Below are 17490 nucleotides of genomic sequence, written 5' to 3'. Positions count from 1 at the left end.
ACAATGTGATTAGTTCTTGGGGAAAACAAAAGCAATAGAACATTATAATACATTACAACAGTATAGGATATTTCTAAGTTGTAAGATAACTAAACATTGATGTAAGTGTTATGACTTAACTCTGGCAACTGACTGATGTTTCATAGTGGCCAGCAAGATGGTAGATTGTGCTTCTGTTGACAGTTGTGGTCCTCACCTATATGTTCCTTTATTTTGATTCCTTAAATCCTTCAGGACCTCAAAATAGTGTCAACAACTAAATAAAACAGCACTTGAACATGGTAGCAAAAGTGTAAACACAAGCACAATTTATTCTTTTGTTAGTCTCAAAAAATGCCATTTGCCAGAGTTGAGCTGCGACATAATCTCTATAAATGTAACACTTTGCATTTGGGAACTTGAAGCACTCTTTCCCCTCTCTGCCCCGCAACACCTCTTTCTCCCGTGTGACAAACTTGTTAATAACTATGTTTGAGATACCAGGTGAGAATATTAGAGGTTCCTCATATTCTTATCTGGGAAGTTACTTAATAAGGGTTTGTTTAAAAAAGATTAACTCTCTCCTTTGCCCCAGTGGCTGAGGAATTGCTCCTGTGGGGGACTGGTTGTTAAGTGCTCATCCTCAGGGTAGCAAGTCTTTGTGCTGCTGGAACAAGAGTGCACCACAAAGAATTGGCTCCATTCCATCTTCTTGAGAATTTAAGAAAACTGTCAGGAGGACCCATTGGGTCATGAATTGGCTCCATACAAATCAGAAGGCTTTTCCAGGAGGCTGATGATTTTAAAAAGTCCAGCTAATTTTTAGTTTCTACTCCAAGGAATGTAGTGAATAATTAAAAAAATATTACACTTAATCTTCTTTCTATTCAAAATAGGGGAAAAATTGAGGAAGACGGTCAGTGACTTTCAGGTCAAACTGCAAATCTGACTAAGCTATCTGCTTGTATGAAAAAGCAAAAACTCGACTACTGAACCATGAAAAGAAAAAGATTGGTGCCTTGAGTCCTACCTTGAGGTAGGACACACCAAAGGCCAGGAGCCTTTCTTTGAAAAATAAAATAAAATAGCATTTTGTAGTCTTTTTAGAGGGAATGTAACCATTTTGCTACTGAATGCAATCAAATGGAATACCCAAATAATTAAGTCAATGAATTGAGAATCTTATTCAAATGATAACATAAGTGAGCTGATGATGGCCATTGCTGACACTCAACACTCTGTGGTTCAGCTAGTCCTGGTATCATTTAAAGAATTAAATGTTACGACGATATGACCACGTCCTGATATTATTTTCATAGAAGTCAGTACTGTACCTTAATAAAAAGGCCAATTGGAATTGAATCACATGTTTGGGAAATGGGATATGTCTGTGCCTCATGTCTACTTCAATACAGCAAGTAGTCACTCTTTTAGGATAAATTACATTTAGCTAGACAAGTGGTAAGAATTTCTTTCTCTTATGGAACAATGGATTATTTCCTTAAGGTAGCCGATGAAGCTATCTGCAAGGACGTTCCACAGTCCATTAGGAAGTGGACCAATTTCTGGTAACCCTTCCTCTGCCATGAGATTTTTATATTTATGTAATAATTGATGGGGAAAGTGTCCTTTGACATAAGCCATATAAGTTGTAGTAACAAGAACAGTTTCAAGTTCCATGTATTTGTTTCATAGAGTTCTCTATCATGGGATATAGAAAACCAGTAGCAAAATAGTTCACTGCACAGGGAAAATGAGTGGCATTTCATGAAATGAATTAACTGATACCACAATATTAGTTGAAAAAAAAGAAAGGTAAAAAAACTGAAACTAAAAATAACTTTCTTAGGGAGCAAAGGGGGGCAGGAAGGAGGCGGGGAAGAGTGTTTCATGCTTATCAATGTGATGGTTATTCTGACAATGTTTATTTTTAAGGAACATGCAACTAAATTTAAAAAGTATTACATACAGAGATTCAAATGACACCTTTGGAAGAGAGGAGTGTGACAGACTTAATGAGATTCGAAATCCAAATAGTTGCTGAACTCAATATAACAGCAGCTAGGAGGAGGCTAACCATTCTGCTTACAGAGACCAGTCTTTGTTATTTATTTCTTTGATTGTTTTCAGATGGGATTAACACAATATATTAATAACAAAAGGTATTTACAACTACAAAGTCTCTGATACATAAACGCTTAAGAAAAAGTACTGTCACAACTGGATTTTCTTGTTGTTATATTTTCTCTTTGAACTTTGGAAAAGTGAAATACAGTAAAACCCCCTTATAGCACAGCTCCTTATTTTACAGCCTTGGAAATGCAGTGGGCCAGGTTGAGTTTCTTAATCATAACAATAGCTTTTTAGAGTCAATGATTGATGTCACATGCCAGACCTCTGAGGCAGGTGTTTGCCTTATTCCTTTAGCACTGGTGTTATAAAGGGGTCTCACTGTGTCAGGAAGTGTGTGTTGGGAAGGAAAGCTGTTTTAAGGTAGAAAATAAACAGTGGTTCAAAATGTGATTGCTAATCAGTACAAAAAGACCTTCAGCGACTGACCTTACTCCCGGAGTCCTTGGCTCCACATTCCCCCTTATCGTACCACCATTTGTTTTTCAGCTTGTCTAAGATGCCTTGTTCACTGAGTTTCAATACTGCAAGGTTTACAGGCGTTCTTCACGTGGGAAATAACATAAATAACATTATATTATGTTATTTTATGTTATTCAAGCTTCAAACTACTTTAAAACTATAGAAAGCGATAAAGCAGGGGGCCCTGGCCACAGAGTAATTTTAGACACTGCAGGCAACCTGAGCATTACCTTATAAAAAGTTAACACTACAACAACGCTATATTTACCAGGGCCTGCCCATATCGCTTTGAGTAATCGGCACACACTGTTAAATAATGAGGATAGAAAAAAGGCACTCCTCAGAGGAGCGTGTCCCCTTAAATGAGAGTCGTTGGCGGCAGCTTGAGGTAGTTTTGTGACAGAAGTGTGTTAGGTTTGATATAACTGGGTGTCTTGTTGAACTTCCAGACAGAAAACAAGTTGTATGGAGGAGTGGGGAAGAAGACTGGGTCAGAAGGGGAATCATTCCCCTCTGTGAAACTAGACAAAAGGATGAATACAAACAGAATAGAAAATAGATGCTGCATGAATAACAAGCCTTTTGATTAATTGTCCTTTATCACAGAAATATGTTGCCAAACTGAAAATGATTTCAGAAAAAAAACTGTATTCCAAACATGTCTTTACTCACAAATTGAATTCCTATGCATGTCCTGTTCTTAGTATTAAAGGTATAATGTAGACCTCTGTGTTTTGGATAAGAGGAATACTTTCAAGAGTGTGAGAACTGGCCTGTGGATTGTTTTTTGAGTTACTGACTGGCTGTCTCTCTGAGATGGTCATATGTCTGTGGTCAGCTTAGATCACCAGAGGGTGAATGAGATTGTTTAAAAATAAATTATTAATAGGGCATGACCTAAAATGGCAAACTGACTGCCTCTGTGGTTAGCACTGTAGAGGAACAGTTTAAGTAAGCTGTTCCAGGAAGGTAAGACTTCTTTAACTGAGAGACTAATACATCCCCAGGAGGCCAGCCACTTCTCCCTAGTCTTCTACCCCTTAAAGCATAAAAACTATAGTAGAAGCCACTTGGCAAGTGCAAGAATCCCTACTTGTCCTATGATAAAGATTCCTTCTTCAGCTATAAAATGGGAATAATGACCTTTACCCTGTCATCTTTCTAGACATCTAATGACATTTAAATAAAGTATCTCTAATAACTTTAGATAAAAAATGAAGGAGGAATGGGTAAAAAAGGAAAAGGAATTGAGAAGTACAAATTGGTAGTTACAAAATAGCTACAGGGATGTGAAGTATAACCTAAGAAATACAGTGAATAATATGTAATAACCATGTATAGTGCCAAGTTGGTACTAGACTGGGGGGTCATTTTGTAAGTTATATAAATTTCTAACTACTATGTTATATACATGAAACTAATATGAAATAATATTGAATGTCATTTTAATTGAAAAATAAAAATAAAAAAATGCATTATATATAAAGGGTGGCATAATTCTATTATGAAGCAATAAACTACAGTGTGTCCAGATTCATGTGAACAATATTGCCAATACTAGTGCATATTATTTTGAATGCCACCAGTTTACAAGGAGGAAAACAGACACATTCATGTAACTATGAACATGCCACAGAATTTCTTCGCTTATTTTGTACAAGGTACACTCACCAACATATCTGTCACTGACAAGACTTCTTATAGTCACAGAGATCTGGCCTCTATCAGACCAAGTCCCCAAAGTCTATTTTCTTTCTTCCCCACTTTGCTGTTGAGAGCAGAGGAATCATCTCATCTTCAGCTATTCTAAGAAATGTATCATAATTTTAAAATAATATGCAATTTCAGAGTACTCGAGATTTGAAAAACTATAAACCTTTAGTATCAGGGAGGTGCCACTTTCTTAGTGCAGGGCTTGGCAGTCAGAATATCTGCATTTTGTGTCTCACCAGGAAATTGAAGTCCTTTTATACCTTAAACAAATTCCTTCAATCAATGCTCAGAGCCTCAGGTTTCTTAAATGCCAAGCAGAGTTGCTTAGAATGCAAAGCAACAAAAGATATTCAAAACTTTGAGTCTTTTAAAGATATTATTGGCAGTGAAAGTTAAGTCTTAGACTTTTAAAGGGCAGATAGGCCAAATCACCATTTGAACTGCCTGATTCCCACTGTCTAGTTCCCTTCTCTTTCTCTTTCCCCTCTATTTTAAGTTTTATCACCACCACCTCACTCCAGTGCTATGCCTTACTGGCACCCAGGCTCAGGATTCTGGCAGTTAGCTCAGACTGTAGGGAAGATGGTTTCCAATGGCATATGGGTTACTAATTCCATCAGGACCACAAGAAAAAGTACAAAGCATTTCCTTCCTCCTTTCTGTGCTGCTTCTTTTTTTATTGCGAAAGGCCCAGTGTCCTCATGCTACTCTCTGACTAAGCCCTTACCAGCCCCTGTCCTCCCTCAAGGTACTATGTTCTTCGAATTACTCCATTCAATTTCTTCAGTACAGCTTCTTTTACTAGACTCAAGAACAGGGCAGTCTGATTAAAGGCACTCACACTAAGGTCCAAATAGAGATCTTTCTCTAAAAATCCTGGGTTTTAAAGAAGGTTGTCAACCCTTAAAAGAACTAGGTTGATAAAAGTGTGATGTTAGTTTAGAGCAGTGGTTCTCAAAGTATGGCCCAAGAACCCTTGGAGGATCCCTGAAATCTTTCCTCAAAGGGTCTGTGAGGTCAAAACTACTTTTATAACAATACTAAGACATCTTTGCCCTTCTCTTTCTTATTCACTAATGATGTACAATGGAGTTTCCTGGAGGCTATATGATACTATCACAAAGGATTGAATAAAGCAGCAGAAATGAGAATCCTATTCTCATATATTAAGCCAGATATTAAAAATATTTGCAAAAATGTAGGACAATGGCACTCCATGCTAATTTATTTTTGTTTTGGAAAAATATAGTTATTTTTCATAAAAAGTATGTTATTCATGTTAACATATTCAGTTTATTTTTAAAATGAACTAACGAATTCTTTTAAAACTCTTCCATTTTAATTTCTAATATCCTAAATATTAATAGATATAACATACCTAAACAAAATGTTTTTGGAGAGTTACCTATAATTTTTAAGTGTGCAAAGGGATCCTGGCACAAAAAAGTTTGAGAAGCATTGGTTTTGGAGGAAGGAAGGCTTTTCTTGTGCCAGGCTCATTCTGGGCTGTCACCATCCACTATTTCCAAAACTCAGGCTTAGTATGTTGGTAATTTAGCATCTTACTCTGATAAATGTCCTATTCCTGCCTTAGGCCATCCAGTGGCTTCGGCAGACTGACTGGTACCTGGTCTCCACTCTCATGGACTTCATAGTTACAATGGAGGTTCCCTAGAGCAGTGATTTTCAATTGGGGATGATTTTGTCCTCCAGGAGATATTTGGCAATGTCTAGAGTCATTTTTCATTTCACAGCTAGGTGGGGGAATTCTACCAGCATCTAGAAGGTAGAGGCCAGGGATTCTGCTAAACAGCCTACTATTCATAGGACAGCCCCCAACAACAGAGCTCCAAATGTCAATTGTACTGAGGTTGAAAAGTCCTGCCTTAGAGTATCTAGACCTCATTTAATGCTCTAGGACTGTAGAAAGATCTGACAAATGAGATACTCTTAGAAGTTTAGTCTTTGATTGGAAAAAAAAATCACAGGGCTTATGAAATCTGGAAGGGACCCGATGTGTGTTTGGGAATGTCTAAATAAAAACGAAGGAGAAAAACAAACATTTCAAGCATCAGCACAGCCAAGGAGCATAAAACTGTAATCGGAAATCACAGATAATACTACTTAACAAGGTTAGGATAGATGCCCAGAAAAGAAAGTGAAGGCCAAATCTCCTAGAACAGTATGTTGCTGTGGGGTAGAATACATTCCCAATATGGCAGAGAAAAACTGATGTAATTTTCTCTCTTACTTTACCTTACTGGATATATTGCCCAGCCTGATCCAAATTAACCAAATCTATTGATGCACTTCCCCCAACACACACATGCACAAACACACACACAATTTGGTATTTTAAAAGAAGTAGAATTATGTGGGCATTTGGTCATTTTAAATGTCTCTTTCTCCATGAAGCCATTTTGACTCACTGCTCCAACATTTTCTTTCCCTCCTTCATTTTGCCTTATTATTTATGCTCATGTTTTGTAACTTCCACCACAGTGTTCTTTTCAAGGGCAGAGACCATGGTTTATGTATTTGTATCCTCACTTAGAATAATAGTTCTTTCAACAAGTATTTGTTGAATAGATAATTGTCTTTTAGCATTTTGTTTTTTTCGCCTAGTACTTCATGTAATTATTATAATAACTATTATTATTGGTCAAGTTTAATGATCACCCTAAGAAAGTCAATTTATGGTCTCTAAAAGTTAATAAATTGAAGTACAGATAATTTAAGCAATATGCTCAAGCTTTCACAACAGACTATTGGGCAGTCCAGAAGACAAATTAATATATATCCAACTCTATACTGTGCATTCTCCAATGGAACAAACATAAGGTAGCAGTTCTCTTTATTTTGTTCTTCAGGCTCAGATGTTCATAATAATTTTTTTGGGGGACCACCATATTCCAAATAACTATCAACTTAGCAAGGGCATACCTTGCAGCTGGAGCCTGTCATTGTGGTGTAGCAAAATGTCTCTAGGGTAATGTTTCAGAGCAATTACTACAGGCCCTTAACTGGTACCTAAGAGAATTACAAGTCAGAAATATTTATTGTGCTCACATCAATAGAGAACAGAAAGAATTAAACAAAGTAAGTCAGATTCCTAACATGGAAATTAGTTAAGCATTCCTTCCTCTGAAGGGCTGATTATTAACTTTTTGCTGAGTAGATCACTCCTAAGACAAAGGCATGGGGTGGCAGGCTTAGGGAGAGAACAGGAGAGCTTTGTAATGTAATTTCAGGGGGTCTGAGAATATCCCCTTGTCGAAAAATATTTTCCTAACTGGTACCTGAAATTCCACCATGGGAACAGCATACCTAGAAGTTTGAGTAACATTCTATGTTAAAATACACAGTTATCTGAGAGAATGGAAATGAAACAAAGAATAAATGTTTACAAACTCCAATTCTTTTTGTTCCATTTTCTTTAAAAACTTTCAAGGGGAAAAGAGTTCCCCTAAGAAGAAAATGGTTTACTGTACCTAAGTCATAAAAATGTATATGGATTGTTGATTAGATGTGAATTAGATAATCATTTAAAAAATATGGAAAGGTAGTGCTGACCTGGGGCAGGATGATGATTGCTGAGGGTAGGAAACAGTCATAGAGTGGTGTCTATTTTTTTTCCATAGGGGTAGTAATGTAATTCATAATGCCTTAAAAACAAGTTAAATTTTTAAAGAGAACATAACTGGATGATAAAAATTTCTGCTTATCTGTGCCATGCCTGGCAATAACTCAGCAACAGAGGACTGTGCTCACTAATTCAAGACATCCAGCAACAGGTGGCAGTTGTTTGGGTTCCTAGCTCATTTCTGTGATATCCCAATCAGCTATTTCAAAGTTCAATGTTATCTTAATGATGGCCATTATATATAGAGACAGTTTAAGGATAAGATTTTTTTCCTCAGAGAAAGTAGGAACTGTTTTTTTTAGTAACTAAAATTTTTGATATATTTCAAAAGAACTGTCTAATTTATTTTTCAATTTTAATTTCAGAATAGACCTAAAATAAGAGCCATATTTGATTTTTTCTTATGAACAAAGAAATGTGGAGAAGGTAGTGTAAGGGTGTTGAGTTTCTCCAATGGAAAAAAGAAAAAATGGCCTTGTGAATTAATGACCAAGTTGATTTCTCTAAATGGTGAACCTGGAAGGGTTGAGATAAAAACTTGTGCATGGATATGGCTCTGGCCTGAAAAATATAGGAACTTATGATGTAGTATGATTCGTTCATCTGAGAGACTGTGGGATATATTCTGCTCTAAATGGTTCCACTTCTCCTTTCTGAGCAGGAACAATTAAAGAGCAAATGTACGTTTAATTAATGTAGCCATAAGATATTCAATAGTACCCTTAGGAGAGAGATATATATGTGTAAATATGTAGGTTATAGAGAAAGGCAAGGAGATTGATTGCAAAGAGGTAAAAGAAATATATGAGTAAAGATGGTGTATTTGCATAGTTAATTAGAAACCTGATCTAACAACACATTATCTGGATGATGAAAATGGAAACTTATCAAAACCTAAGCTGGAAGTCTTACCCTCACCTTATGCCTTATCCAACCTCATTCCAAGTTACTAACAGTTGCTTCTTCATACCTAGTGATTTTTTTGAAACTCTTTAGAACTATCTTTGGCCCAGTGAAGGAGGGACAGCCATCCTCTGTTTTGCCAGCTTTTTTTTTTTTACTGAAGTTATTTCAGGTTTTAATGATGACAAGTCACTTTTCCCAATAGCTCACTTGTTTTTCTAGCTTTTTCTGGAGAACTCCTAGCATTGCTCTGGAAATCACAATTATGTACTGTAAGTCCTCACTTAATATTGTCAATAGGTTCTGCGACTTTAATGAAATGACATATAATGAAAACAATTTTACCAAAATCTAATTGACACAAATAAGAGTTAAGTTCTACAGTATCTTATTGTTATAATGAAATGATGTTGAATGAAACAATGTTATTCAAAGACCTGCTGTAAGGATAGGCAACAGTACACATCTCTGCCTAGGTAGGTCTTGATTCATTAAGTTGAAGTTAATTGATGACCAAGCAAGAGAAGATTCTTTGATGGATGAAAAAAAAGTACTCTATTAGTTCTTTTCTATATGTTACCTTGGGATATATGTAATTAAAGAATTTACCTCTCCATATAGTAGCTGTTGCAGGCTGTGGCAGTTCAAAATAGGCCCTAGACTACACTAGTGTCTGGAGCCCTTTTAAAAAATCTCCACCCATTTCTTTTCACGGGGGTTTCGGGATGCAAGATTCTAGAATAATGAAAGTTTAAGTTATTTCAATTCTACCTTTGGTGAAAGCCTGAGCTTTCTCCATAACTGGGGAGAATGCACATATGACTGTTGGCATTACTGGACTCCAGCCACCCAGGTGACCCTCATTTCAAAGGGGCAGCTACAATTATTTGCAGAGTTATGTAGGGCTTAGCTGCTAGAAGTTCCCTCTGAGAGAGTATTTCTATCTATGTAGTTCACAAAGGTAGCTCAAGCCTATTTAACTGCTTGCTAATAGATCATAATTCAAGCACAAAGCAAATTTGATAATGCATGCATATAACATTAGGAGTTGAAAGCTGTGAATCATTTTACTAAAGGCCTAAGAATGGTAATGATTGAAACCTATTGATGAACATTAATACTAGAGAAGCAGCCTCAGAAGTCACTTGTAGATATGTGGGTAAAGCTAGTGCAGTTCCAAATGATAACTTCTCAAGTTCAAAGCAGTAGACCCTGTGATTCTACAAGTTGTGAATGTCACTGGTGGATTTCTGCCAAATTGGACCTTTGTCCAACTTTTCCCTCTAGAACAGGAATCCAAAACCAATATTGGTTGTGGTATTTCTCACACAACCCAATTTGTCTGGGAAGACTTCTTACTCAATTTGTCCTGACAAAAAAAAAGAAGCTCTGGGAAGATACTAAACTTCTGGAGAAGCCAGTTTTAGTTAAAATGTGGCTGCAGATACTTTCTCATATACATAATTAATATGATTGTCTTAAAAACTTTTAAGATCTATTAAAATTTCAAACTATCAAATTTGGATGGGTTTTGCTATGTATAAATGTGTTTTCTTTAGAATTATCCTAATGGCACCAAGAAAGAGAGGGATACTGAGAGGACAGGCAGAAACTGATCTTTACCAAAAACTGAGATGACAAGTGCTTTTGAAGACATCTAGTTTATTCCCCTGACCCTAGGCAAAATATTCATTGAGAGTTTAGTTTGGTGGGTGCCAGCATCCTCTTTTTTTCTCCAATAGCCCTCCTTTGACCATGACCCATATAAATATGATTGGTTTAGCTTATATTCCAATAGATTGCAACAAATGAAGTCTATATATCAGATCTGAAAGCTGACTACTGGTTGCCATGCTAGGGCACATACAGTCCTCTTCCAGCAAGCGTTCTAGCATTCACTTATCTGCATTTCCAGCAGTGATGCTAGATAGGACACACTGGTAGTGTTAGTATCTTCCTCTCATTCTGTCTCTCTTTATTTTTTAAATTGTATAGTATACTTTTGCTTTAGGTCTATATTTTGAGAAATATCTGCTTCGAGGCCAGATTAAATTACACTTTAAAGTGAATCTTGTACTTGAACCACACTTTTACCAAAGTGGACCAATGGGGATTTGCTTTGAATGCCAAGGGCCAAATGCTATACCACTATCTAGAAAGTCGAAAAGGAATAAATTTCAATTGTTCTCCATAAAAAAGTCTGCCCCCACCCTGCTCCATCAACTTCAGCTCCCACCTACATTGGATGTATTTTAATCATTTCAAATCTTTCATGCTTCTTTCCCCCAGGCTGTCCTGCTTGTCAGAGATTATGGTTCTATAAATTTCTCTCTAAATGAAAGGAAACCAAATGATTTTGTCTTAAAGGGGCATAAAGGACATAGACATATACCATTTTACTCTGCCACAACAACAGTGTCTTTCTTCTTGGCAATTGTATAATGGCATTCTTACCTTCAGGCTTTTCACTCTTGCTGCTCTTTCGGTAGCCCTGGTGTTGGACATTTGCTCATTTTTTTTTTGTCAATAAGAAACACATTTAAGTTATCAGGATAACACTAAAGACATAAAATCATGTCTTAATCATAAAAACCATATTAAGGCTACACAGTCAATTAAATAAATTACTAAAATGGGTTAATTAAAAAATGGTTTTTTTTGATTACATTTTTTTCTGGTGGTAGAATTTATTCTTTAACACCAACTGGCAAAATCAATGGTTTAGGAAGCTACTGGATTGGTTCAGTTCTTAAGGTAAGAAGTCCCTTGCTTGAAGTAGCCACATGAGAGAAAGTGAGAGTTTGCCCTTGGGAGAAAGACCTGAATAGGTTTAAGGAGCAAATTTAGTCACTACAAGAAAAGAAAACTGACAGGCTCTTCATACTTCCAGGAAGCAGCACCAGCACTGAGACATGCAAACCAATTAAGAGCATAATATACTCACCCTACTCTTTAATCCCAAACCAGTCTTGGTGATATACAGGAACTTCTTCTAAGACCCAGGAAATGCCATCGATCTGTAATGATTCTTGCCTACACACGTAATAGTGTCAATAAAGAGTCATTGGGATCCATCTTAATTCTGGGTATCCAAAATGTCTACCTTTAGGGGTGGCTCCTGCCAATAAAAGGTCCATCTTGTTGCAGGTAAAAGACAGATGCAGATTCACATCCATTATTCAAGGCCCAAGAATGTCAAAGAATTCTGGGTGTGGAAGAGAAGTGTTAAGAGATGGTAGCATAGGAGAAGAGAATTGTAGACATACATGGAAGAAGAAGAAATACACACAAAACTGAGGATCTCATTTATACATATGGGAAACACAGTATCACCTCATTCATCTATGTACCATGGAATAGGAAGCTGAGGGCATTTGGAAATGGGCTGTCCTAAAGTATAACTTTTTACTTTTTTTGAATAGAAGACTTGCTAAGCAAATATATGGGATTTTAAAAAGATTGCTAATGATAAGGAGGAGAAATATGTTTGAATCTCTTAAGAGAACAAACTGTTTTTAGGTACTTATGTGCTTTTAAAGGAAATAGCAAATTTTAATTGCAAGCTACGTTTTGAATTTATTAAAACAAGTTCTCTAAGTTCTTTCCTAGCATTACATTGACTAGTTTAATCTAGTCCCTATACATATTTGAAGATAATAAAACTGCATTTCTCTATCAATATTTTATAAATTATAATGATCACTCAACAATTTATTTAATTAATGGAAATTTAACTGCATATTCCATTCTCATTCCTTACTTCCCGATATGCCTTGCAAGTTAAGGCACCTATATTACAACTCTCATTGCAGTCAAGGGGTTCAGAATGGTCCCATTTAAACATTCTGATTCAATATTCCTAAAAGCACACAAAGTTTGCTAATTTTCAGCTCAGAAAATATGGACACTGGAAGTCTATTTAAATCTCTGGATAGAACTAAAATAAAGAAAATTCTAGGATTAGGTTAGGTAGGGTTTGTAATGCCTGTCACACCAGTAACAAATAGCTCGTTTCACTGACCAGACTCCCTCTAATAAAGTTGGGCTACATAGGGAAAGCTAAGCTGGTTCCCTTTACCCAAAACTAAGGGAATGAAGCAGGGTGGTGGTGGGGGGATCAAGAGAATTTGAAAGTTTGGGGTGACAGGCAGCTATGAAGGGAGGTTGCTGTGCTCATGTGGTAATTCAGCAGCTAAATCCTCATTCTATTGTGATTTACAGAGACAGACTTTTACTGGCTGTGTCACACACCCCTGATGATTTGGGTTTACCACTGAAAAGACCTACTGGCTCTTAATTACTGCATTTACACACACATTGTAATATAGCACTAACACAAAAGGGTGATTTTCAGGTTAAAAATTCCCAAACCACACCTCTAATTTCCATGATTTTTACCTGTGAATTTACAGTCCATAAAGGAAGGATCAAGTCTAATTCATTTAGGCTCTATTAGCTCAGGTTTAGGATATCTGTAAAACCAAGCAGTGTTTTACTTTTAGCCTGTAGGTCTGGTTCAGGGGCTACGTCAAGGCTGACCTTGTTTTAATTCCTTGTATTCAGAAAATAAAATAAAATAAAAATCTATTTCATTAGTTAAAGCACGTGCACATTTAAACCAGCCTGAAAAGTTGCTTGTTCCTTCCATAGAATAGCAACTTTTTGATAATAGGCTTGGAATATGTAATGTCTCTTGCCGGGGGGGAAAAGTCAACAATTTAACATAATTGCCCATTTATCATCACTTAAAGGTTGCAGGAGACAGATAGAGTGATAAGTATTACAGATTCCTCTCCCTCTCCTGGTTTCAGAGTTAATGGATGTGAAAGCGTTTTTGCAAAAGTAAAAGCACTCATAAATGTCAGGCTTTGTGATTACTGTCATTTTTAGTAATCAGTACCGAGGGCTGGAATGGCTTAAATATGCCATTTGCCTTGTAACCAAGGTAGTTGAGAATGAAGCTAATTTTTTATGGAAATATATCACATGCAATCAGATTCACATTGCTCATTGGCTAGGCAGATGTAATAAATTGCTGTCTGTAATATTATCACAAGAGGTGACCCTGAAAGTCTGCAGAAATTTGTGACGGCATTAGCTGTGTGACCTTTTCAAAGTCACTACCATCTCTGGGTCTCACTTTCTCTATGAGGTGATGGTATATTCAACAGTCAATTGTCAAGTTAACTGGAGATGGGGATACAATAATGACGTGTAATTCTCAAGCTATTTTACTAATACAGTTCAACCTCACTATTTGGACTAACAGAGGAGGGATTGTTTGAATGAGAAAGTCCTGAATTACAAAATCTATGTGAAGAATGACAGTTTTATTACTTTAAGTTTATTTTGTAATTCAAACTTACTATTATAAGACTTTGCCTTAGTGGAGGTCTACGTGAACCCTACTTTAGCAGGTAGATTTATAATGAGTATGTCTATTAAATGCTTCCAACATTTGAAAAAGGTTTGTTCTCTTAAAGAAAAATTCAACTCACGATCTAGTCTAAACTCTCCATTTGCTTAACAAACCTCTCTTTGCCACATCCGTGATAATATAAAGTTAGATTATAGACTGATCCCTGTCCAGTTTATTACAGATTATAAATTACAGGACTTCAAATAAGTGAGGTTTCACTGCTTTTTTTACCTTCTCCATTGATTTGTTTTTGGTATCACCATTAAATAGTGGTAAAACAGAGTCAGGTTCATCTCTTGCCTCTTTTCTCCCTCACTCTCAGAAAATAGCAGGTAGCAAGAAGGAAGAAAATCAAAATAAGCTCCTTGGTAATCCAGAAATGGAATAAGCAATAGTTGGATATACAGCACTGATCATACTATCTTACATAGTTGAGGAAGGGGTTGACTTATTTCAAAAGATTGGCTGCAGAAATGACTGAAAAAAGTAATTTGAAAGCTACCTGAAAGGTAGCACTATGGTCAAAGGAGTTGAAAACATTTAGTATCTACTGAAATATTTTTCTATTTGCGTATCAAAAATAAGAGAATCTGGAAGTCATAGGCTGGCAATAAAGTTACTTGATAACTTTGCAGGACTATCAGATGAAGAAAAAAAAGCTTGATTGCTGGTTGTGTTAGTAAATAGCTGGTTTAATGTTTTAGGGGGTCTTCATGACACCAAAACATCTGGATGAAAAGGAAAAAATCAGCCAAATGTGTACAGATATATATATTTTTTGTTTATGTAACATCAAATATTTGGTTATTTGAAAACTTCTGGGCACTTTGCATCTTGTGGATTTTTTAGAGTCATCTTGATACAGTCCATGGCTCCTTTTTAACCATGTTGTATATAAATGATGACTTCCTCAGAGCAATGTATCCGATCCAGCTCAATTTTCATTCTGCAACTCACTTCAGTGATATAATTAGGTCCTCTGTGGCCTACTATTAATATGAGAAAAAGACCAAGAAAAAAATGCTAAATACTCTAGGCATCAGGTTAACCATTGCAAACATCAAATGAGCCAAAAACATGGCTAAACTATCAATGTCACTAGTTCACAGGGGTGGAAAAGGAAGTTATTGCTTTTTGACACATAGTAAAACCTGATTAATTGGAATCCGTGAGGGATAAATAGAATTTTTAATAAGAATATTCATTTTGTTTCATCCTTGGCTAATACTATTTTTTTTTCTCAAAACGCTTGTATCCACTTTCTCACCTCAGGGAAACATTTTCTAATATTTGAGGTTCAATCCAGATGGAGAGAAGATATAAGAGACAGAGCTGAATGTGATCTAACCACAGGTCATCTCTTGGCAAGTGATTTAAAAAAAGATCAATTTCGTGCAGTCTTCTCTTTTGTACTATTGCTGCTTCCTCATCAATGTGGAGTACTGAGGTGGGGGTGGTAAATTCAGTTAGTTGTGGTACTGGTTGAGCGAGTTCTGGTTAACCAAGGTTTTACAATAAAAGACCTTGTCAATGCTTTGTAAGATTATGTGCTGAAGAAAGTTGTTCTTCAACTTTCTTTGAAAGTTCTCTGTACCAGTGTTTCCAAAACCATATTGTACTATAGACTGGCAAACTAACTTTTCTGTCATGATCCTGAGAAATAGAGAGGGAAAGAGAGGAGCAGAGGTATAACCATTGTTTCTGAAGGAGAAAAGTTTTGACTTGCCTGTCTGTTGGTTTGTGGTTGGGAAACACTGTTCTTCAGCTTAAGATGCACATGGATTCTTGGTTGTGCAAGAGCTGATCTTACATGCTTCAATATAATTCTCATGCCCTGTAGGCCATGGAGGATTCTGTTTCAGGCCCTCTCCTGTACTTACCCAATGTGCCCTTCCATCACTTGGCATCATGGCTTCTGAACTTGCTCCTATTTCTTGTTGCTTGGATGAAGGCTAGTCATTCTTACAAGCTCTGAAAGCATTAAGGAGCCAAAGGAATGCCAAGTAAGATGAGTTTTCTCACGATGGTAACCTGGATAACAATTTGACCTACCTGAATCAAGAACATGGCTAAAGAGAAGCCAAATAAGGTATTCATACAAACAGAGTATCACAGTTAGGCGACGTAGTTGTTTAAATATACAAAATGTCTTTGTAAGGTCTGTATGGGGTGGCCTATTAAAGAAAGGCTCTATTTAACTTGAAATTAAGCTTGTTCTTTGGTTTTCAAGTTAAGTGGGGCTAGCTTAAATAGGCCATCACATACAGAGAAAAACATCTCATCACTTAAACACATAATTGAAGAAGCCAACTCTAATCAATCAACCAACCTCTGTGAGCAACATCATGCCTCAGGGGAAAAAAGGCTGTAATTGACTTTTTAATAGATGGATCTGATTTCTCATACCACTCAACTGAGGCAGGCAGGAGCAGTCTTAAAGAAAACCTTGGGCTTTTGAAAGCCTAGGTCAGTGAAACCCATACCATAGCCTTCATAAGGCAACCAGTCTGGAGTGTGAGGGGAGGAAAGAGGTATGGATAGGGAGCCTCTGTCTGGAGTTTAAGAAGAGACCCAAGTTAGATAAAAAATGTAGGCAGTGCCCTGAAGTCTTTCTAATTCCCAAAGCTGCCAGTCATTCTATTTTATGTGTGAGTCTTGTGCTCTCTCCTCAATAATGAGATAACAGTCTTGCCGATTACTCGTCACTAAGGGTACCCGGTTGTGGTGACATTGAGGCTGACCTTGGAGTCACCGCCCCCGCTGCCGCACTCTCCTTTGTCGTACCACCATTTGTTTTTCAATTTGTCCAAGAGGCCTTGCTCATTCAGTTTTAATACTGCCAGGTTAACAGCATTTCTTGAAACGATAAAACATAACTTGTAAGAAAATGCACAAATGCTTAGGAAATCGTTAACGTATAAAAAGGAGCACAAGAGGACAAATTGGCTAAATTTCACAGAACGTGGAGCTATAAAAATGTCTGTACAGCAAATACAGGGTTAAATATTGGAAGGTGGCATGGAGGATAACATTTGCTCAAAACTGAAGTGTGCGGGATGGGGAAATTGTCTTTGAGAAAAAAATTAACAAGAACACCACATCCATGCAATTAACATTCGTCACATATGGCACCATAACTTGGCTTTTACTACTTAAATCGAAAAAGCCATTGAACTGTAAAATTAAAACAGCAACAAACAGTCAGAGAAGACAACACAAAGAGAACATTAAAAAAGTGGAT

At 36.7% G+C, this 17490-nt stretch overlaps 1 protein-coding gene across 9 annotated transcripts in view; it reads right to left on the bottom strand.

Annotated features, from left to right (window-relative positions):
• The window catches only part of GRIA3 (glutamate ionotropic receptor AMPA type subunit 3), a 346637-nt gene that overhangs the window by 7311 nt on the left and 321836 nt on the right, over positions 1–17490 (bottom strand). For 3 of the 9 annotated variants that reach the window (XR_004952901.1, XM_016136084.2, XM_036227315.1), the window contains one exon: positions 2539–2653. Coding sequence is in view for 6 of the 9 variants with exons in the window: in XM_016136084.2 (XP_015991570.1) it covers positions 2539–2653 (115 nt within the window). In the remaining 3 variants the exon portion in view is untranslated. Of the gene's footprint in view, position 1; positions 2654–5685; positions 17106–17490 lie in introns of those variants that run through there. The other 6 variants (XM_016136089.2, XM_036227316.1, XR_004952902.1 and 3 more) reach the window with 5 other exon arrangements.

This window comes from Rousettus aegyptiacus, unplaced genomic scaffold, assembly GCF_014176215.1.
Source record: "Rousettus aegyptiacus isolate mRouAeg1 unplaced genomic scaffold, mRouAeg1.p scaffold_m13_p_9, whole genome shotgun sequence".
In the NCBI taxonomy this organism is placed as follows: Eukaryota; Metazoa; Chordata; class Mammalia; order Chiroptera; family Pteropodidae; genus Rousettus; species Rousettus aegyptiacus.
Note: the sequence above shows the minus strand (reverse complement) of the source record. Positions and strands in the feature narration are given on the sequence as shown.